This window comes from Egretta garzetta, unplaced genomic scaffold (genome assembly GCF_000687185.1).
Source record: "Egretta garzetta isolate BGI_Z169 unplaced genomic scaffold, ASM68718v1 scaffold81, whole genome shotgun sequence".
NCBI lineage: Eukaryota > Metazoa > Chordata > Aves > Pelecaniformes > Ardeidae > Egretta > Egretta garzetta.
The window spans coordinates 7,991,988-8,015,831 of NW_009258671.1; the positions used below are offsets into that span (position 1 = coordinate 7,991,988).

Genomic DNA, 23,844 nt, shown 5'->3' on the forward strand with positions numbered 1-23,844 from the left:
TTTAACAAGCATATTATATTAACAGCATATTTGTTTTTATGGGTTTTGCTATTTCACACTCACATAGCTCGTTGGATTCAACTCAAAATACTACTTCCACTGCAATGCCTTTCTTTCAAATACCACAGTGTATTTTGTTTCTCCTCTGTGCGGGAATCCACAAAACTGAGGCTTCGGTTTCTCCAGATTTTCAATCCAGGCCTAACAGTAGCATTTGGTTCACAATTGCAATGTGTCTCTCTTGTCCTTCTTAGGCAGGATTCAAAACACCGTTAGCTAAATAACCAGCACTTATGGCAGTAATCTTTCTTTTAAATAAAAACCTGCTACCATGTCCTAGAAAATGTTGCCAGAAATATAAAATTTTACTAATATAAAATCTTAAAAAAGCAAAAAGTTTTGGGCAGAGTTCTGTTTCTTTCTGTGCTGAACTCATGTCCTTTTAAGAGAATCACAAAAACCCAAACCCCCGGGCACTTGCTCCCCAGAGGTGCAGCTCCCTTGCATAATCCTTCATGTCCTTGCCGAAGTCATTCTGGTGGGAGAAGGCCCATCACTAGATGGGCAGTTATTTGCCTCAGTTCCGAGCAGAGGCCCCACTGATGGCCCGTTCTTCCAGACCCTCCTCAGCCCTGGGGGGACTGAACCCTCACGGCTTATATCCCAGGAGAGGGCTCTACCCACTGGACCTGGGACACCCCAGGTGGCCGAGAACCTCCATCCTGCCTCTGGGAAAGCCACTCCACAGCCAGGCGTCCCGGCATCCTGGCTGCAAGGCAGCAGGTGCAAGGAGGTTTGCTTTAGTCTAATGATGACGTACTTGGGAAAAGAGAAATCTTCGGCTTATGCAAAAGGCATACGTATTGCAGGGGGCTGTGTCCAGGATCGGCTTCATGGCTTCCCAGCAGAATGACCGAGCCAGGAACAAAAACCCAGTCATCATCCTCGGTCTTTTCTGTTCGTTCAGGTACACTCAGTAACTGCGTATGGGATCCTTGGCTACTGGTAAGTCTGGTGATTTCTGGTTTATTTGTTTTATATTTTCAATTTAATTTGTTAAATCCCAGTCTGTCACAACTAACATTTACGTTGAGCCATCCTGGAGATCCTGCCTCGGTGTTGTGCTTTGAAGATAAATAAAGGTATGGAGAGAAGTGCCTAGAGTGCTTATTTTATTTTTAAAAATATCATGATATCTTTGTTGCTCTTTGCCTTAAATTTTATCATCTGTTTAAAAGCCATGAGTGCTTTTAGAAATGCACAGTATGTCTTTTCATGAAGCAAAACAAAGATTTTTACAAAACCATTTCATTTTGTAATTACATGTTCTATTTATGTCATTACATGTATTTACACTAATTATGCTGTTAGTTCTAATTACACTAATTGCATAAATACATGATAATCAACTAAAGTTTACTTTCAAAGAACAAAAGAAATTAACTCTAGACCTACATATTTATGGCCATGAAACAAATCTATGAAAAGAAAAGGACCGTCATACTTAAGGGCATAGCTTCAGCATCCTACCCGGAAAATTGTGCCTGCTGAGACCTCCAGTATACCCAGTAGGAACAAAGTTCTTGGTTACAAAAAAGGCAGTCAGGATATTCTAGTTAGCAATCTAATGAAAAGCTCATTAAATTTATGAATGCTATACCAAAAAGTGTGCCCAGAGCCATGGCCTCTACCTGAATCTCTGTGGAAGATTTTTGCTCAATATTCTTTCTGTGGGGATAAGTTACAGGCAAAGAAAAATGGATGTTTTTTTCTAGCATTCTGTTTGTAAGCAGGGTCTACTAGCCTTTCTGCCCATAAGGTATTACACAATAAATAATCTTTCGGAAAAACCTCCCTAAACCAAACAGAACCCTACAGTCCCATCATTCAGTGGCAATGAAGATTCATACGAGGGTCAGATTTTAAACTTGGGAGGTTTCCTAAGTGTAGTTCTGCAGAGCTTCTGCATAAAGCTGTGATAGTCTAGGCTAAAAGCCACTATTTATCCTTAACACTGTTTTAACTGCATGAACCTCTTAAAATGGTAAAACAAATGACCACGCACATGCCTCCAGTAACGTTATAAATTTATATTGTAATAATAATCTTAAACCTACAGCTCCAGGGATGCTTTCGTGCTACACATTTATTAGACCAGTAAGGTTAAGATTTCACATGAGCTGAGCATTTCCACAACAGAAGTAGATTCAGTTTGTATAAATTCTCAAATTGCCTCAAAAGTACACACAATCTAACATGAATGTATCTAGTCAAAACCCAAAATGCTTGTTAAAGAGAGACCCCATTTCTACAAAGACTTCTGATTTATATTTTCAGTTTATGTCCCAAATATAGTTCATGAAAGAGATTTAATCTTGTACCTTGCTATCTACTCTCTTACTCAGTTTGAAGGATTTTAACGTATTTCAGACTAGAAAGACTCTGTGTACATGTACACAGCAAATGCAAGAAACTGCATTGTTAAATACAATCGAATATTGAGAGATTCATTACAAAGAAGAGGGAAAAGCTCAGCTTACAAAAGAAATGTTAATTCAACCTCATACATAGCCTGTAAACCCAATGTTATATATTTGATAACATGAAAGAAAGTATTGAAGCTTGTATACACCTTTCACAAGAAATACCGCTATACCCACACAAGGTGCCTAGATTATTACAAGACCTACATTTCTTACATTTTGTGACACTGGAAGGTTTGAATGATGCAAGCCAAATCTGTCAGAGCACCTCACTGGTGGGGAAATCACCGATTGCAGTGACTGGGGAGAGAGATGAACAGCTGGCAGAACCATGAGCACAAATGCAGTCATTACATATGCACACAGGAAAAAAATCTTTATAATTGGCCCCCATAACTTAACCATACTGTAGCTCACTTATTAAGAAAAAAAAGATCACCTCTGGATTTTCCTCCTTTTTCTTTTTGGTAGCAGGGGGTCCCTGAGCTGACTCTTCAGGAGGTTTCTTTGTCTCCACTTTACTTTCTGTCTGGGTTTGGACTTGAGGCTGAATAATGATAACCTAAAAGACAATGTACAAATAAAAGAAGAGAATTTACTATATGAAACTGGATTTTTCTGCCTGAAACCTTTGATTCTTCTTTGACGGGTTACTTGATACCCCTACAGACAAGTCACAAGCCAAAAATATAAAAAACTGGATACCTAAGTTAGGCTTCTAAATCCATACTTAAGTTTCTAAAAATTGATTTTTATTGGTACATTATAAACCTACTGCAGCCTAAGGGAGCCACTTGGTCAGTGCCTCCCAAAATTAGGATGCTTTCTATTTAGAGGACTTCCGAAGCTGACTCAGCAGCCTAGCTTTAGCACTCATGTTGTCAGTGATTTTTAAGGTCTTTCCTTTGATTTTTTTTTTTTTTTTTTTTTTTTTTTTTTTTTTTTTTTTTTTTTTTTTTTTTTTTTTTTTTTTTTCATACAGGTGGAAGAGATAGGATTACTACACTTTCAAAACCAGTCTGATCTCAGTCATACCAGCATCACTCAGAGTAAGTACATGTGGATAGGAAGGAAGATACTCCTCAATACTACTCATGTAACTGAGATCAGAGTTCAGTCCTCAGCATTTGCGTGTTATGAGCAGTGGATGTTCAGTTTTGCATAAAAAAAATAAACTATATGTGTTTTAAATAAAAATTAATTCTGGTTTAGAACCCACAGGAACTACCACACCGACCTCTTATACATGCATGTATGTTAGTATAATCAGCTGCTCATGTTTGAATTACCACGTGAAGATTTACACCGTGCAGATAACATTACCTCAAAAGCTATTAAATTAAAAGGAATGAAGGACAATTCCTGGCCACAGAACTACACATGACACTTTATACCCATAATCAAAGCTTCATGAAGGACTATGGAAGACCTTCCCAAGCTCACCTTCTTGATGAAGGTTATTGGATTTGAATGCTGGGCCTTTTCCATCTATTTCATTGCTAGCTTTCAAGCAATGTTATTTAACTGTTAGATACTTCTTCTCAACTCAGTCACTCTAGGAGATTCAAGAGCATAAAAAGGGACAGTTTTCCTAACCAGCAGCCACTTTAAGTAAGAGAGAAATAAATTATGTTAGAGAAATGGGGAAGAGATGCCTGCTTTTATTTACCTCAAAAGCCATCCTACAACCTCTACTCTTTTTTAGCACTGTACAAGAACCTGTGCTGCCAACAAGACCCAAAGTAGCAGGATCCCAGTAGCAAATTACAGCAAATGTCTGCTGGGTACATTGGCAGCCTTTATGGAATCTGTTTCTGGTATAATAGTGGTGAAGTTCTTGCATTTCAAAGCTGAAAAGCAGTACAAAGAGGAAACAAGTAATTAATAACTTGATTTTTTTTTTTTTCCTACCGATTCATCTGCTGATCAGTTTTGAAACCCTGAGCTCTCATTTCATTTGGTCTTCCCTTGGAAGTGTAGAAAGGAATGCCTGATTATTTGATACACTCCCCTGGGGTCAGTCGATATAACTACTATCACTGTATAATTGAAGAGGGAGTCCATAGGAAATCTGAGCCTGCACAGAATTCAGGGATACTCTTAGTGAGGATTGGTTTAAGGAAATGGAATATCATACAGTCCCATTAATGTCAGGCTACATAATGATGCATTTTGTTCCCACGAAAAAATATGCTTGTAAGCAGATAAATGTCTACTGGCGTCCACGTGTCCCCTTAAGATTTTTCCCATTGCTTTCTGATTATTTTCTTCAAAAGAAACCACTGACACCACTCTGCACAGGGCTGTGCACTACCGGGGGAATATTCTGCTTACACCTGCAACGTAATCCCTGCGTTTGATAACCAAAAAACAATGCCGTGAAAAACAGTACCTACCTTGCTGTCGGCACTAATGAGGAGTGGTTGCACTTTAATGCTATCGTTGACCACAGAGACAGTCGCGCTGGTGCTGATAGGAGTTGCATTGTTGGGCGAGGTGGAAATGATGGCGTACGCCACACCTGCACTGCTCAGAGGTGATGAAATAGCTGTAGACTCGGTGACACTTTGGGACTGGCTGTTAGGCGTCTGTACATGGCTGACGGTGTTATTGGCAGTCGGGAGGGCAGGGCTGGGGTTTTTGATGCTGACTACGGTTGCCTTCTGGAAGGTAGGAGGCTGCTTGGAAGGTTGGTCTCTGCACGGGGAGATAGGGAGGCTGTCTGGAATCAGGGTCTTTGGCCTAACCTACAAGCAGAGAGTTAGATGTTATTAGGCACAGCCTCACACTGTAACAAACACTGCATGCATGCGCTCTCCCGGTAGAATCTCTAATTGCATTAACCATGGAACGGGAGCATCTAGAAAAACAAAATGTAGCAACTCAAAGTAGCCAGCCATTCATTTACTTGCAGATATATTCCCAGTGCTCCTCGGTTGGGCCATTCTGGAGTCCTTAACTCATTGCAATGCTGAACAAGAAGGGAGGAAAAAGTCCTCACTTTTATTAGCACACATCCATACGAATGCTACTCGAGTCACACCCAGTTCTCAGTAGGGATGCTTAAGCCAAAGCCTTTGCAAAGAATGGAAAGCCCAGACGCAATAATTTCATGTTCTGAAGGACACAACACTCTTGCTATGAATTAAGGAGCGGGAACTGAATCATTAAGGGAGTTGTGGGAAAGCACTTACAGGAACATTAAGTGTATGTGTTTATACTGGTGGATCAGTGAGTGAAGATCCTCACATTTTTAAGATGTGCCATGTCTAATGGAGAGGAGATCAATCATGCAATTACTCAGCTCACCAAAAAAAAGAAGAGGAGAGGGGAAGAAAAGAAACCCACAACCATCGAACTTCATATTTTGTTGCTGTAAGCAAAGAGCTAGTTTGCAGCTGCGGGTGGACGCAGAAGGAACTTCCATGGATGGAGGGGGAAACCGTTTGCCAAGATTTGCGAAGGCTGTGGCTTTACCCAGAGCTATGAATGATAGCTGCGAACAATTGTTTCCGGCTAATGCGATGTGTTTCCAGTGGGGTAATTAACGTCACCCTGTCAACGTGGCTTTGCCTTAACAACACGTTAAGTACAGTTCCAGGATGGAAAATAAATAATTTAAACTGCTTCACATGAAGTTAACTTCACTCCCAGCTTATTCGTTAACATGGCCAGATAAAACAGTTGGTTCCCTCTGTGCTTATTTAGTCCTGTCACTTCTCGCACCTCCCATACTGTGAAGCAAAATGACAAGTTGTAACAGACAGACATGGGAAACAGCTGCCTGTGTCACCGCGCTGTGGTCTACAGGAGGCCTTCCAAAGACACTGACTCCAATCTCGAGCCTAAGCAAGCAATTTCATGAAAACGCGGGGATTTGCTGAGGTGCAGAAAATCACCTCTCAAGGCTGGCCATCATCCTCTATCACGTCAAGGAGGAGCCGTGCCCATTCGTGCCCGCAGTGAATATTAGGCGCAGCAACACGCGTGTCGTGAGCTCTTTGTGTTTTGATAACTCTTTGTGTTTTGATAATTTGGCCCTCGATGGCCGATAGGATCCTAACCCCTATGAGCAGTGCAAATGTGTGTTAGAGGCACGGTCCTGCTTGGGAGCACCTAAATTGTCAGCAACCAAGGTAGAAGGACAGTGAGAGAGGAAACAGAGCTGAGGAAGAGGGAAGAGGAGGGTCTGCCCGAGGTCCTGCAGCAGACTTGTGACAAAGCCAGGGGAGCAGCCGTGTTTGGCTCGCGGCTTCAGGGTAACGCTGGAAGGCCTCGTAGACTCACTGTGAAATGATGCTAAACTATGACTAACTGTATTCGAGATACACTGACCGTAACTGAAGGGGGTTTTGCTCTTTTTCCTCTATCCCCTCACTTTATGAAATGGTTATTTGATTTATTTAGTTAAGATACCAGACAAATACCCTGGCCAAGTTGTTTAAGCGAGGAGTCTATAATTAGCTTCATATCCGTAATTAGTTAATGGTCTTATTTTCCAAAGTAGTGCACAGAGGATTGATTTAAACCCATCTGGGCCCAGGCATTCTGCAAAACTAAGGCTTCTAAAGTAAACAGCAGCTCAGGGCAACAGGAGACGAGATGCTTAAAGCAACTTGTTCACGTCTGTATCAGAGTCAGTTATACAAGCAGATCTTACAATATCTGCTCTTATATTTTCATAATAATATCCTTTCCCTCTTATGTTATATCTTATATAAGTCTCTCATATGTAAGTCTTCAACAAATTGCTCATGCTCATGTGCTCAGAGACACGTTCACAGAAATAGTATCATTATTCAGAAAAGAAAGTCTGAGAAGCTTGGCAAAATACAGTTAAAATGTATTACCATGGGTAAAAAATTCCAAATTTCATTCTTAGCTGTTTGGCTAAGTTTTACCATCTCTCTTTAAAACAAAATAATTTTCTTGTAAATGAATCTAACATATGTTACCAACAGAAATACTGTAAACACACAGATAAGCACATCTATACAGAGAAAGAGAGAGAGAATAGGGAGTAGTTCAGATCAAAGATTCAACAGAGCAGTCACTGAGATCTTTAGAAAAAAACAAGTCTGACAAAAAATCAGCTCAGGAGTTTTTCTAGCCAGGAACTGTCATGTTGTCTACCAGGATCTACTGTATCTGTCACTCTTAATTGCACTTTTATATTTAATCAAAAGCCTAATTAAAACTAAATGCCTATATATATTCCAGCTACATAATTATCTTTTCTACACTATTACATATATATATTGACTGTCAGATGTAATACCTCGATGAATCCTATGCACACCCTTAACACACACTCTGCAAGTTGTGGATGAATGCATATTACTTTGCTATAAAATAAGCTCTTCCTGCACAGACAATTAAACAGACTTAATTTTCGAAAGTAACATATTCCCTATAAAGTGCTGCATACCGAAATATCTGATATGACTTACCAAACCGGTACAGCAGAAGAACATATGCCGGGCGTTTTCTGCCACCGTGTGATATAAAGGAGGTATAGCGGTCTTCATAGCCTAAGCCTCTGCAAATCCCCTGGCAAGTTCAGCTAGTGTAGTGAGAGTGTGTTTATTTGCGATTATAGAATAATAAAAAGGGTTGACTGCAGAAAAAGTTTCAAGTGCTCCTGAGTCACAGCTAAAGTGAGTTAAAGCTAAAATAATGTTTATTTCTACAGCCTGGAGGCATGAACCCAGAACAGAAAGCAAGGATAGAAGCCCCTTGTGCTCTAACACCTATGAACCTTCTCCCCTTGACTATAAACACTAAGCGTAAGCACTTAATAAACAGCAAGGTGAAAGACCTTTAGCAGAGTTTCACGTTAAAAACCAAACCGCCACAGTAATCTGTGAGAATAAATGATGTCAGCTGGGAAGAAAAAAAAAAAATGAAGGAAAGAGCCAGCATAAATTCCTTTTCCTCACAGCAAAACTGCAGCTTAAATTTGGGAGATGAAAGGAGGCCAGTGGCACTAGCAGGAGTTTGGAAGTTGACAGTCACCAAAGAAGAACTAGAGAAAAACTAGGGCAGGGCACAGACTGCTTTTCATGTGCAAGGTACAAAAAAGGACATTTTCTACCCAGAGTAGCACAGGTTGGATGGCACCGGTCCCCATTACAAGAGCCACGAAATAAAAGGCACAAAGTTTAGCAAAGGAGAAGAAAAGAGAAAGGATAACAGACAGCATGTATGTTACCCACTGAAAACTGCGACTGTTGGCGAGCGCTGCAAATAACAATTCTCCTGTAGCTCAACCCTCCTCTCCCCAAATATCTTTCATTTAACTTCTGACAGCTGTCAAAACAGAATGTGATACTACCAGGGCTCTAAATGCAGGAGAAGAGCGAGCTGCTTCTTGAATATAACGATTTCACAAACCCGTGTTGTTCATGAGTTTCCTCAATACCGACAATAACAGACACATTTGATTTTAGGCGGCAATATTCAGACACCCCTGGTACTTCTCAAATAGCCTGCAGGTGAGCACGCTGTTCGAGAAGATATCCCCAGACCTAAGAATTCACGGGGTGGGGGCTGTCTGCTGTTCAGACAGGGAAATAACAGGGAGCCCAATCCTGTGAGAGGTGCAGAGTGCCCTTTTGTACAGCAACCTCCAATGTCACATATTTTAAAGAGTTTCAGATCAGGCGGGAATCAGCTCCTGTGACTAATATGACTTCTTGTATATCCTATATCATTAAGCTCCATCCAGATGTCCCTACATGAAGCCCACAGGCTTCCATTACACCGAAACATCGTTCCAGCTCTCAAGAGCACAAATTGTTGAATGCCACAGAGGTGAACGCACGGGCGGAGGTGGGAGAGCCTGATGTGTGTCACCACTGACAAAGGCAACTGTGATCATGGGTAATCTATTTCCCCGAGCTACATCCCATCAGGTGAGCTGCTCCCATGCTGTAGTAAAGAAAAAGAAGGTAAAAAAGAAAAATACTTACAAAATAAGCCCTCAAGATCCAACCCAAACAAGTATGGGGGGAAAAGGAGGAGAAGGGAAGGAAAGCACACAATTCCTCCCAGCTCTGCGGGCAATCCTATGTAGTCCTAAAGGACAGGATTTAATTAGAACAGTTATCTCTGTGCAGATCTGCAGGTGCTATGAGAATTGTTAAGGGCAATTCTGGTAAATGTGTTCTCCTTACAGCCTAGTGAAGAAGGGAAGTTAACAAGTGCACTTCAATTACAAACCCAAAAGGGATCACCATGATCCTTCAGCTCACAGACTGGCCATAGGATTTCTCCTAGAAACTGAAGATTCATTTTAAAAGAAAATACTACAGACTTCTTAATGATGAATTCATCACAAGCCCCAGTAAACGGTTATAGTATTTTATTATGCTCAAGACTGGCATTTTATTGCAAGGCTGAATTTGCCTAACTTCAGCTTCCAGTCCCTGGATCTTGTTATAGCTTTGTCAGCAGCCCTGAAGAGCCCTCCCCCCCCTCCCCAATATCAGATATCAGCTGGATCGTGCTCAGCATCAATCAGCCCTTCACACTGGCAGGGCCGATCTGTATGAGAGTAAATTTTTCAGCTCAACACAATATCACATTGCCTTTAAGAGAAAGACCATTATTCACACTTTATTTTCACTTCACCCTTGTACTCAGAGCTTAAAAACAAAAACTCAAAATGGATTTGGCACAATTCATATGTCACAGAGGCAAAGTGCTGGGAGCAGCAGACAGAGCTTTCATTCTTGAAAAGCTTTAGAGGATCACACAGAAAACATTAGCAATGGCTGATAAAATGAGTGCAATATGGGGTAATTATATCCTTCACCAGAACGAACAGATGCACACTGACTTCAGTTAAAGCTGTGTCTATTTATGCCAGCTGAGGACCGACTCTCTCCCTCTTCTTTTTTTAATCAATAAAAATTATGCAAAAGAAAAGGTTCTGCCTAACTTTACAGCAACAACACACCCTAAAATCCAGGTTGCCCAACTTGACCTGAATACAAGTGTTTCCAGCTTGGTTGATTTTTGCTTCCTTTCCTGATGAGCTCCTATTGCCTTGAGCCTGGTCTGAGACCACAGTCAAAATAAACAGTTTATTTTCTTGCCACAGGGGGAAGGTTTAAAACCACACATGACTATGGATCCACATACACTCTTCTTCCTTCCCCTTGATGGGGCTACACAGAAAGGGAGTTACTCTACAATGTGTATCGTGAGGAAACCCCAGGCAAGATGACCCAGTTCAGAGAATCCTGTGTTCGCGTACAACGTAAGCCTCTCCTTAGCATCCACCTGGAATATTAGCCTGGGAAGCCAGAGAGGAATGATACGAAATTCAGGGCAAAACCCAAGCAACTTCTCCAGCCCATGTTTCCAATCCCGCTGCTCTGGACAGTGATGACCAGGGAGGTGATCTTAATCTGACCGAAAGCAACAGCAAATTCAAACAGACTTCAGCAAGGGCCAGACCTGCAACTTGAACCTCAAAACAAACCCAAGTCTCTCATTTTGCATGTTGTGCAACCCGGGAATCACTGTGAGGTATTTTCACTCATCTTCAAACTACGTGCACTGTATCAGACATTTTCCACTGGACTGTGTATCTACTGTGCTTTGGTATTTCAATTTGTTAGTCAGGGATAGCCAACTTGAGTGTAAAGGTGACACACAGATAATACAACCCCTGTGCAATTTTTAAGAAGACAAAGCTATTTCATTTTGGTTTTCTTCTCCTTCAGCTTTGCTTGATACTACAGAAATGGAAGTTTTGCTGAGAGGGGTGTTTGTGGGGGAATCCGCCAGCTCCACTTTTTGTGGATGTTGGCATAAGAAAATCAGGTGGGAGTTCTTTATTAAAAATGTTATCAGTGTTTTGAACACAAAGCTGTATTTTCACGGGAACTTGACTGACTTTTCCTAATGAAATGTACATTTTCTCCTCAGCTATACTGAGGAGAAAATACTATTCTGGTTTGGCATTGCTGCTATTGAGTTGATGATTCATTAAGTGGCTCTTTTCCATTTGCAAAGGGGAAAACTACCATTAAACCAGCAAATTAAAATCAGTATTATTCCAAAAAATAACAAGTAGGGGTTGAAGTTGACAAGGATTTCTGCTTTTTTTCCTTCTGCACAATGATTCTGTCCTTGAATATGCAGTTATCTATGTGCCTCTGAGGAAAGAATTTAATCCTTATTGTTTAGGATTACAATAGAAATATAAAAGCTAGACTGTGATTATACACACCAGTCAATAACTTACTTCCATTTCTACTCTTTTCGGCATTACAAGTCAGCTTGCTTCTCTCACAGATACTCATCTATGATTAACTTACTTCAATTTAAATATAAAGTGTCCATGAAGCCTTTAGGCACAGATGAGTGAACATCTGTCTGCTTTCCTCCTATCCATATACTTTCATAGGCGAGCTCTGGACTAATCCAGGCAACTGGGCATTCACTGGACTTAAACTCTGGTGTTGCTTTAAAGACCATGGATGTCCCTGCTTTGTACTGTCCATCGCTGTAGGAGCTTTTCCTGCTTCCAGACAACAAAAATGGCACATTATAATGATTCGACCAGCCTCAACTCATTTACTAGCCAAAATCAAAAAAACTTGAAAGACAAAATAACGACAAAACCCATTTCTGTCTGCTGCAAGATGGAAGTATACGAAAAGCTCAAGACATCAGGAGATGAAAATGAGGGGTTTAAGGGCAGGAAGCAGTGCAGTGAATTCCCCCAAGCCTCTGCTGAGGTACTGCAGACAGAGAAAACCTTCCTATCCACCCATCATTCAGCCAGAGGCCTTACCACAAGCTTGTACAATGGGCATGGAGGCTCAGAGACACAGCACAGTTCAGATCCAAGCCAGACATGGATCTGAAGCCACATCATTCGCATGGATGCCAATGGCATCAGCGGAGAGAGGGGATATTTCTTCTCATCTTCCTGATACCTGCAGAGCAGCATTTGACGTGGAGAAACATGAGAGTTTGCACCTGGGAAAAAGGCACCATGTCAGGAGTTTAAAAGGCTTAAATCTTTCCTGGGGCTCCTACACGCACACTATCATGGAGGTCTGACTTCCATGGAGGAGGTCTTTTCCAAAATGTTCACGATACGGGATCTGAAGGTCTTAAGCACCAGTAACAGCCAGTTCAGCTTCTCTTTCCCCACCACCTCGGATCAGTTCTCTCATTAAGAACAGACAACTGACACTGAAACTCAGAAAGGCAGAGGTAACAGAGGGAGGTGCTTAGGAAAATGTGCATCTGACTGTAGTCCCCCTTGATACACCATACGTGCTCATCTTTGTCCACACTGCAGGAGACCAGATTTCTCATCAGCGCCAACCTCTGGCATTACCGCCACCCACAAGGAACAGTTCTTACCGCACCACCTTCATCATACCTTCATCTGCCTTGGCTGCACGACAGCGGTGTAAAATGCCTACCATGGAGCACTCCAGGTGCTCCAGCAAGCCCATGCCTCTCTTATCCACACAGGCTACCTATCAAACCTATCCACTGCTTTGTAACTGAGATTCCCTCAATAAAGTACCATGTTTTCCTCCCAGTCTTCAAAGCTCCCCCTGTAAAGACTTAGTATGAAAGGCCAAGGTGGCCATGTGTCTCTGGCGCAGGGAGTCTCTACAGCAAGGCTCATGCACATATAGGCAGGCGTCTCAACCTTCTTCTCTACGAATTAAAGGCACAAACCTCATCACTTTCTACAATAAACATTTTCTGTGTCATACTCCTCAGACAGAAATATGTAGTGGCCTGCAATTAATAGCAGCATAAATAAGCAAACTAATAAAAAGAAGCCCTACCCAGAACTCAGCTGCACCCACTTCTTCCCAAAGGGAACGGATGACAGAAGAAATAGCTGACAACAGACATTAATCTTTGTGCTTAACACATCACCGGAAGGTGCTTCAAATACAGTGACAAGCACAGTATAAAACCTTATGTAGAATAAAACAGATTAACAACTGTATTTATCAAGGGCTACATTTTCAGCCAGGACTCTTCATACCTTTCTTTTGAAAAAGCAATTTTGTTTCCGTTTTCTGCACGCATACAGTCAATGAATATTAAATACTGTTGCAAAACCCTTAGCTTGGTTATATACCACGCTGATTAAGTTACCTTGAATTAGATTATCTCTCTTCTCTTCCACTAGCATTCCAACACATCCCCCTGGAAGCGCTGAGGGTTATATACCAGAAAGGTGCATGACATCCCTTAAGGGATTATAGTCCTTTTCTCCTCTGATATTGTACTTTACCCAATTCAATTATTCCTTACTCAAACAAACAATAAAGTGCTCATGTCTCTCCATTGCCCAATTTGTGTAACTTTCTACAAAAACATAGATAATCTGCTAGCTTCTTGTCTAGTTTCACAAAAGGCTGACTTGCATTTAGTAATAATTTCCCACTTTTTAATGGCTACTCACAGTCTTGACACTTTACGCCTAAAAATACTTTTTTTTTTTTTGAGACTTATGATACAGAGAGAGGCCCTGCCAGAGACCAATCTGTTAACACATTAATTCTACAGCACACAGTAGCATCACACTACTTGGGTTCTGTCTGTAGGAGTCATTTTCCTTTCAAGAAATCTTCCAGAAGCCCTATCACTGGGGAAGCCAGGAGTAAGTGGTTGGGTTTGGTACACATGTAAAGACAAGCAGCAGCTATCAGTGGAACTGCACTCATGAGAACTATGACAAGAAATTTTAAAAATGAGAATGCGCATTTAAGTTTTGGGAGCATCTGGAGACCACGGTCTCTGGCTGGGCTCACACGTACCCAGTGATGGAGAAACACAGGGTAACAAAACAGCCCCTGTCCCAAAGCAGCCTGCAGCCCAGTGACTGAATTCAGACCCTACTGAATTAGGCATATTAAAATCTCTACAGAAGATAAAAAATAAGCAGGAGTTGACAGAAGTGGCTGGAGTCGACTGAAAACCATGCACGTTTCATCTAGAGCAGTTGCGCATAGCTGTTTCTGTTCGCCACTAACCCGCGTGGTAACTCCACCGCAGGCGGCTGCTACGCGACTCTCTGCTCTACTCTAATCAGCACTGTCATGAGCAAAGCCATCCCAAGCCCTGCCTTCAACCAGGACTGGAAAAATAGGTCAGGGAAATAGCATTATAATCTGATTTAACTGCTATTCAAATCATCACAGTCTCTCCATTAATTTGAACGAGAATTGGATTGGGCTCAAATTACTGACAACAAAATGGGAGGTTTACTTTAATATCTTCGCCGTTTCATTTAAAATCTTCCATTCAAAGAACAGAAAACAAGATCTCCCACGTGCCTTCAGGTGGCTATGGGGCAGAATTTTTATGTAAACCAATTCAAAATAGACAGACTGCCTGCGCCGCAGCTGGAAATTGGAGTCCCAGCCTGACGTAAGGCCACCCCCTCCTTACATTTGATGGGTGCCATAAAGCAGAGGAACAGCCCAAGAGTAAGAGGGCACATCACCCATGTGTTTGAGTAAAGGACCTCCAGGATTTGCTTCTCGGAGTGCAGGGGAGAGCCTGTGGTTTCAAAACACCCCACCCAGCTGGAAACCGCCAAGTCCAGAACAAGAAGAGAAAGCCTATCTGGAATTAAATTCCCAAACATCACAGCCCACAGCAGAAATCCTATTTATTTGATGAAAGCAAAAATAACTTCATATTCTGTAAAAAAACAAAATAAATTAAAAACAGAAAAGAAAAAAGGTCTGCCAAAGAGGCTTGTTTTGGCAAATAATGAATGCCTAAAGAAATATTGTTTGTATTATGCAATGAACTTGTAATTAATGTTTGTTTGCTCACCATTTAATAGCAGTTCTGCACTTAAGTGATGGGATTTTGCTGCCATTTGTGAATGTGCAGATTTTGAAACGTCATGCTGCATATGGAAGAGCTCCCAGGGGGTCATATCATAAACCCATTCAAATGCACGAAACAAATGACACATAGCTGTACAAATGTGGAAAATGAGAAAGCTGTGTGTATTATTTGGCACAAGTATTGTTAAGTGCCTCAGTTTACTTGTGTGGTACTTTCCTGCTTGACTGCATAGAGGTAAATCAAAAGAGGCTGTCTAGATGAGGAGAATGAAGGCATCAGAAATCTAAAACTCCTTTAGATGTGATGAGGGGCCCTTAAATGGAGGAGTCCCCCGTTTCTTTCCAGTCAGCCCGGCAATGTTCGTGCCTCTCATGCCTACATCTAAAGCTAATGGGAGTCTGAAATCCCAAAGAAATGATGAGACTGGCCAAAAGGAAAAATGTCAGGTAGCAATCAGTGTGCTGTCAAGAACGCAGACGCTGGCCTGGATTAATCCCACTGATCCATGTGCAGCCTGGAAGAGAACTGCAGTCTGTCTGGCTAAGAGTGGCGCCACTTCCAGAGGGTGACTTGGAGACAAGTAGGCCCCTAAACATGGCAGGGATCCCCAAAAGGGATCCATCCAGGCCTTCCACCCCTCCGTAGACAAGAAGAGAGGCAGCAGCACATACATACAGAAAAGATTAAGCCAGCCTAGGTATTGGCCACTGTGCCTGCCACTGCACTTGCACAAACTATGCCTAGACTTAGCTGCCTGAGTGAAATAGGCAGGCCTGCAGGTGGGACTTTGCTGCCAGGGCTTCATTGCTGCTAGGGCTCTACACAACTCCCTCCTAAAGTGGGACTTTGCAGAGATGGAGGCCAGGGAAGGTGCAATACCTTGCAGAACAAGATCCAGCTATAGCTGACACCCGTGAGTACGGAGATGGTGCTGCTTTAATTCTTTGTGCGACATGCTGTGGGCTTTTTGGTAGAGGAGTGGTGAGTATTGTTTTGTTTCGAAAAAGCTCTCCCTTTAATTTGCTGCTACACGGGCACCCAAAGTAAAGGTTTTAGCAGCTGCCACACTCAGCTGGACCCTGCTTGTAAGTACGCTTGGGAGGCGGTGGCAAAGCTGCCTCTCAGGAAGTCAGTCCTAGAATGGCAGGATGGTGCCACTAGCTCAGAGCAAGGGACGGGAGCGGCGCCTGTCACCCAGGGGGCCCACAGGAGGCTAGTAGCCAGCCTGCTCTGTAACCAAGTCTGGTGCATAACAGCTGAGAGGACATGGACTGTGACAGGATTCGATTCCGCACATTTTCTAGCTCCTACTGGAAGATACTCTACACCCCTTAATTTCCAAAATAATTTTTAATTTGGCACGTGTTTTCTCAGAGCTGTGAGGGAGAAGAGGCAAGAGATGTTCTTTACCATAATACCCTTGTGGTATTACATGGCCTTGCTTCCTGGCCTTTTTCTATTTCCATCTGAAGTTTCCAATTCTCCTGGACCACAGATGCCTATCGACCCTCAAAATTTGCCAGAGATGACTTATGCGCTCACCCACAGTTATTGCAAAGGAGAGCTTGCACAGTGCCGCAGTTCTCTTACAGTGGCCTCCCAGATCACCTGTATCCAGCTGTATCTGGGGAACGACAGCTTTATATCACTCTGATTTATGGCTGTATTCAATATATTTCGAAGGCATTTGATTATTTAATTAGAAGCCAAACTTTCCACTTGTAGATGAAAACTTGATCTCTCTTAAAACATTGAGCAGAAAGCTTTGATGGGTGGAGGAAGTTCCCCACTAGGAAACAATATGGAAATTTTAAACTTCTCTGTAAGCTTAGAGTGGGAGAGGAACATATAGACCACAATGAACTGTAAAGGAGGACACAGCCTGTAAATGGGCCAGGCTGCTGCTGAAGAAGGAGGCATCGGCCTGTGAGAAAGCCAGAAGAAAATCTGAATGTAAGACACACCTCTGATAATGTGGTCTACTGCCTACTTCACTTTAGTTTTGATAGAAATGAGATTGCTATGTGGTTATTTCCAGCGCTATCTATATGAAATAAAAACGTAGTGAAGTATGGCTTAGGGCTGCTGAGGAAGGATTGGTGTTTCATTAGTATTAAGTATGATTGCATAAACAGGTCCAAAATTGAAGGCTGTACTAGGAAAGGAGTGAAACAAAGTAAAATACAAACAAAAATATTGCCGTGAGCTAAACAGCAAGAGAGAAAAGATGTGTTCTTTTCAAAAAGTTGAGGAAATCAGCTTCTTCCACTTTTTCCAATTCTTCAAAATTGAATCTAACACTGAATGAAAATTTTTCTACTTAACAGAAGTATAGAACATTGATGCTTCTCTAAGTGCAGCATTTGCAATGCCATCATCATTGCTGAAACACAACCTTAATGATAATTTAAGCCCCTGTTAACAGGTCTTTCAGCTGCTCTTGAACCTCATCTATTTTCAGGAGCAATCTGCTCATCTTTGACACCCCAAAATGGCAGAAATCAATGTGTTATTATGCTGTAAGAACAACTGAAAAGCAAAGTCTTGAACTTGATAAGAAAACTATAACCTTCCTTTATGTTCACAACTTTGCCTTCCACAAAATGTAATTTAAAGAGAGAATTTAAAAACTTTAGCTTGGAAATACTCCTTCCTCTAGGCAGATTTAGCTGACAGATCTTCTACTACATTCTGCCACTAAGAAAATATTAGGCAAAAAATAAAGGAACAATAGGAAGACCTGATATTGACTTCAATGTTAGAAAAGTGTTCACATATGACAAATAGACCTCTAAAGGCCACACAGGGAGAAATATTTTTATACTTCATAATCATGGATCTGAAAAGCAAACCATAGAACTGCAGCAAAACACTTGTTGAAAATGACATCTAAAAATTTTGAGAAGGAGGATTGAAATGGGGAATAAAGTGTATGGTTAGGGAAACAACGATGGATATTCAGAAAAGAAAACACAATTTGAAAAGATTTTAAAAATCTGTGAGGGTAACTCTCCTTTCACTCCTACCTAGCCAGTCATGCCTCAGTCTGGCACCTGGGTTAGTTGGGCCAAAACTTTATACTGGGATAGACAGGGATAAGGCAAGTAAGTTAGTAAAAGAATGCGTGAGGCTAAACCTTGAACAGAAAGGTTAATACTTCCACCACTTTTTTTTAATTACAGAATTGCAGATTTTCACTTCTGTGATTTGTGATTCATCTTATAAACCACAGATTTACATTTCACCGCATGTACTTTGTTCTTCCACAATGAATCTACAAGGTTTTTTAGAGCTTTTCATCATGCTAATAGTACTCTCCCAGAAGAAAACTGATGTATCTCTTTTTTCACAAATTGGAGAAAATCACAACTCTGCTGTTCAACTCACTGAAGGTGAGTCTTTATTCAGCAAAATGAGTCTGCTGACCTACCCAGGCCTGGGCACCAGAGAGGAACAGAGAAGAACACATATTAAATGACACAAACCCCCTTTGCAACTGTATTTTGTACCTGAGGTAGCACTGCTGGTCCTTGTCCTGCCAACCTCTGCAAGGAGCTGACCTGAGGAACCTTAATGGGCACTGCAGTGATCGTTCCCAAAGTCTGTTGGAAGAAAAACAGTTGAACACAGCTTAAAACACTTGCACAGCTTCCCCAGACAGAATCTGCCCAACCCAGCGGTTCCCCTTCCAGCTCTTTGTTTGTCTCTTCTGGACTTATTACAGGAGGCTATGATACATCAGTCCATGTGAAGCTCTCTCTCTTCTGCCTAAAGAGTCAGAGACTCTGCCTTCTCTTTGATCTTCTCTGCAAAGCACTGTTAGCTAAAGCCTATTGCCTCCTTAGAGCATTTGGTAATTCTGGGTGCAAAGGACACATCTCATTGTTGTGAAGTTTTTTTGGTACGCAAAGGAAATACAAGTGTGCTGCCAGGGCTGAAGGTTGTCTAGGCACTAGCTTGTTTTCAAAAGAGATCTGAAGAAAGGGGAAACACACCACAGTGAAACTTCAGAATGTGCACTGGTAAGACGATGCATTTCATGGTAGCCAGGGTCACAAGAGAAGTTCACCGTGTCTTAGTAAATAGTAAATACTGAATTATTAAAATGGAGAGCTACCTATAAATCTACGTCAGCACACTGTAACACAACATTCAGCTAAGACGACATCCCTTCAGGCCAACACAGCAGCTATACTACCCATGTTTATTTTCTTTACTCACCCTTCTCTTAGTTGTATAACAAATTTATTCAAAACCTATTTAAGATAGAATAGAATAGAATAGAATAGAATAGAATAGAATAGAATAGAATATTTCAGTTGGAAGGGACCTACAACGATCATCTAGTCTAGGCAGCTGCCTGACCAATTCAGAGCTGACCAAAAGTTAAAGCATGTTATAAAGGGCATTGTCCAAATGCCTCTTAAACACTGACAGGCACGCAGCACCGATCACCTCCCTAGGAAGCCTGTTGCAGTGTTTGACCTCCTCTCAGTAAAGAAACGTTTCTAAACCTCCCCTGGCACAGCTTTGAACCATTCCCATGCGTCCTGGCACTGGATCCCAGGGAGAAAAGCTCAGCACCTCCCTTTCCACCTCCTCTCCTCAGGAAGCTGTTGAGAGAAATGAGGTCACCCCTCAGCCTCCTTCTCTCCAAACCAGACAAGCCCAAAGCCCTCAGCTGCTCCTCACAGGACGTGCCTCCCAGCCCTTTCACCAGCTTTGTTGCCCTGCTTTGGACACATTCAAGGACCTTCACATCCTTCTTAAATTGTGGGGCCCAGAACTGCGCACAGCACTCAAGGTGAATACACTGTGTACACTGCACTATGCTGAATACAGCGGGACAATCGCCTCTTTTGATCAGCTGGTTATACTGTTTGATGTCCCCCAGGATGGGGTTTGCCCTCTTGGCTGCCAGGGCACACCGCTGACTCCTACCGAGCCTGCTGCTGACCAGCACTCCCAGATCCCTTTCTGTAGGGCTGCTCTCCAGCCACTCCTCTCCCAGGTTATACTTGGTGCCTGGCATTACTCCACGCTAGGTGCAGAATCCAGCATTTCAACTTGTTAAATTTCATCCCATTGATCATATCCCAATGCTCCAATCTATCTAGATGCTCCTGCAAGGCCTCCTCTCCCTCAAGAGAGTCAACAGCACCTCCCAGTTTGGTATAATCAGCAAACTTTCTAATGGTGCATTCAACTCCTGTATCCAGATCATTGATAAATGTATTGAACAGAACTGGCACTAGAATTGAGCCCTGAGGAACCTGGTGACTGGTTGCCAGCCAGACATAGCCCCATTCACTACAATCCTTTGAGTTCTGCCCTTCAGCCAGTTCTTCACCCAGCGCACCGCGAACCTGCTCATCCCACAGCTGGACAACTTGTCCAGAAGGATCCTGTGAGGAACAGTATCACAAGCCTTACTAAAATCCAGAAAACTACATCCACCGCCTTCCCTTTATCCGCTAGGCGGGTGACCTTATCATAGAAGGAGATCAAATTAGTTAACCAGGACTTTCCCTTTGTGAACCCATGTTACCTGATGATTTCATTATTCTTTAAATGCCTTTCAGTAGTACCCAGTGTAAGGTATTTGAGGTAGCTCCTTCTACAAGCAAATATATCGCTGCTTTCTACATAAAGTTTACTTTGTAGATGGAGAAGTGATACTTGCTAATCCAGTATTAGCTTTAACCCTTATGAATACAGTCAGATACCAAAAGTAAGCAAATTATGTTTCTGTAACAAGAGTCAAGTAGACCCAAGTTTCCCCCCCACCTGAAAATCTCCGTATCTGTTTAGCTCCAATCCTTTGCTGACTTTTTGTCTATCTGTAGTGATACAGATCTACAGATGTACATTTATGCATTCTGTTATAGATGGTCTGAATGGCACCTCTTTTTCAATGGCACCTGAACGGCACCTCACCCACAGAGGCTCCTCAAATACTGGGTCTGAGATGTTTTAAATAACTGGAACTTGATTTTCTCCATTAAAAAGGACAGATAGCTTATAAATTTAAGATTGGGCCACAGGTCTAAAGAACATAGCTAACTTCTCCCCTTCAGCCTCTTCCATCCCTGATTACAGTTCCTATTTTGTTAACTGGCCGGTATTCTTAAAGCAAGGTTTTATAACTTCTATCTAACGTTTCTTAATTGCTGTTGGGATGGCGTGGCAATATAAGCAAGCAGATGATTGTCATTATAACAGCAAGACACACTTAGTCACTGATCACAAAAACTTACCAGGCTGCTAGAAATAGCTAATAAGGAAAAAAAACAGATTCAGCTCAAATTCTCTAAATTTAACTCCCCTCAAAACAAAAGTATTGGATTGCAGCCAGTAAGATAAAGTAGGCTAATATTAACCCAATCTGGTAATGGAATTTGTCAATAGAAAGGAAACTATAATGTAATCAGCTCTGGGAAAGCAAAACCGTGTCAGGTCCATGCCGGTATGTTCTCCTCAGACCTCAACACCAGAGTGGTAGAACAGTCTATTTCATTCTAACTTCAGTGTTTGATAAGAATACCATGCCTTTTCATGCAGAATGTTTTTAATAAAATAATCCTACAGAGTTTATATTTTTAATTCTGCTACTCCTCTTGGAGACATTTGGGGGTGTGTTGTCATATATTCAGCAAAGATTAAAATTTGCCTAAGATTTGCCTGAGTTAAACAACACAGAGAGCTGTACAGTTATAAACATGCAAGACATTTTTTCCTGAGTACTCGTGGATTATCAGTACCCTGGATTATCCATGGAAAAATATACTCCGTTAGAATTCTGCCTTGAGCCAAGGGCAGAGGGGCAGGGTGGAGAAAGTAGCATTTCCACCCGTGGATGCCAGAACAGGTAAGTTATACCTTCCTGCAGAAGTAAAGGTATTGGCAGCAGAGTGAGGAACAGAAAGGGGTATTTCCACCACAGCTATCCTGAAAGGATACATGGACTAAAAACTATGAGAAGGATACTAGAAACTATCTGAACGAATTACTTCTTTGCCCCATCTACCCGATCACAGCCTCACACATTGGGAAGGACAACATGACGAATTCCTGCAGCCTGGAGAGGAGATCTTGAGCTGCCACCTGCTGCTATTGCCACGTATTAGACATATCACAACTTCTTGCTTTATGTTACCATGAGCTAAAATTAATTCAGCCAGCCCAGTCGTTTCCTTTTGAAGGTGAATACCAAAGTGAACTTTCCAACCCACACTAGAGGAACTGGAAGTTTATCACAAGTATGATCTACATTTTCCCTCCATCCCCAAACTGCTTATGTGATAGGATGAGATTTCTTTCACAATGCAGTGAAGCCTGAGTTTTCCCTGGAAACACCAGGAGCACCGCAACTTCTCCTGGGCTGCACATATACCCTCTACACAGTGAAACCAAGAAGTTCTTCCTTCTGGAAGGTTGTGCTTAAAGCGTGGCTGTACCTCATGCCATTTTTATATATGCTACCTCTGACCTTGAAAAAGCACGTTCTGATATTCCTGTTCCTACAGACACACGTGGATTTGCAAGGCTTTTCAAACTGACCAACAGAATACCATGTATTAAAATACAAAGTGCTGACACAGCAAAATTGGGAATTGACTATAAAGATAAGAATCAAATTACTCAGAAGTTAGCTAAGGTACAGTTACGAATTGGTAGGATGCACAAAACCACCATGTCTGAGCAACAAATCTCTTTTCTTGTACTACTTCAAATATCAATCACAAGGGAAAAAACCCAACGAGCCAACCCTGCCTATAACAGAATGCCTCTCTCCTGTGAGGAAGGAGCTCATCTCAGCCGCTGAGTGCAGCGTTGCGCCAGTTCTGGTTTATGTTTCAAAACACTGACTGATTGAGCCAAAAGGAATGGGAACGAGAGAAGAAACAAGAAACGCCATAAAACTACTCTGCTTCACTTGAAGACAAAGCCAGGATGTATTGTCTGTGGGTATCAGAGAAATGAACTATCATTAGTTCTGTCACCCGCGCGCTCAAAAAATTCGTCAGATTTATTTTCCTGAAGTAGGAGTTCTACAGCGATCTCGAGAGAACAAAAACAAATTATGGCATTCTTAGGTTATGAAATTTTCAGTGACAAAGATGCAGCCTCCTGTTTACAAATGGTTGTATAGTAAGGATCTCTTATTTAATATTCAAGAAAACAATCTCAGTATAAAAATCATATGGCCAAGGGAAAATTCAAAACTTTAATCTCACATTAATAACAGCACCATAGTATGTTCAGACAGAGAGATACCTAAGGATCTATTTTACTTTTCACTGTTTACATTATTTCGTTATTGTTTCCCAGCTTGGGTAATAAATAGTCCAAGCTGTTGTATCAGCAGAATTCAATGACAGAAACCTCTGTACTTTTCCTGCAACACGTATCATCTGTTATCTTAGGGTACTTCGCCTAGGTCAGTATTATTGTCTCCATTTTAGCGATGAAAAAAAATTGAGATTTAGAGGTAAAATAATGT

At 41.8% G+C, this 23,844-nt stretch overlaps 1 protein-coding gene across 1 annotated transcript in view; it reads right to left on the reverse strand.

Annotated features, from left to right (window-relative positions):
- The window catches only part of PHF21B (PHD finger protein 21B), a 168,399-nt gene that overhangs the window by 23,623 nt on the left and 120,932 nt on the right, over window positions 1-23,844 (reverse strand). Inside the window, exons 3-5 of the mRNA XM_009648780.2 lie at window positions 18,851-18,943; window positions 4,880-5,230; window positions 2,923-3,045 (exon numbers count right to left, since the gene is read on the reverse strand). Of these exons, the coding sequence (XP_009647075.1) occupies window positions 2,923-3,045; window positions 4,880-5,230; window positions 18,851-18,943 (567 nt within the window). The remainder of the gene's footprint in view (window positions 1-2,922; window positions 3,046-4,879; window positions 5,231-18,850; window positions 18,944-23,844) is intronic.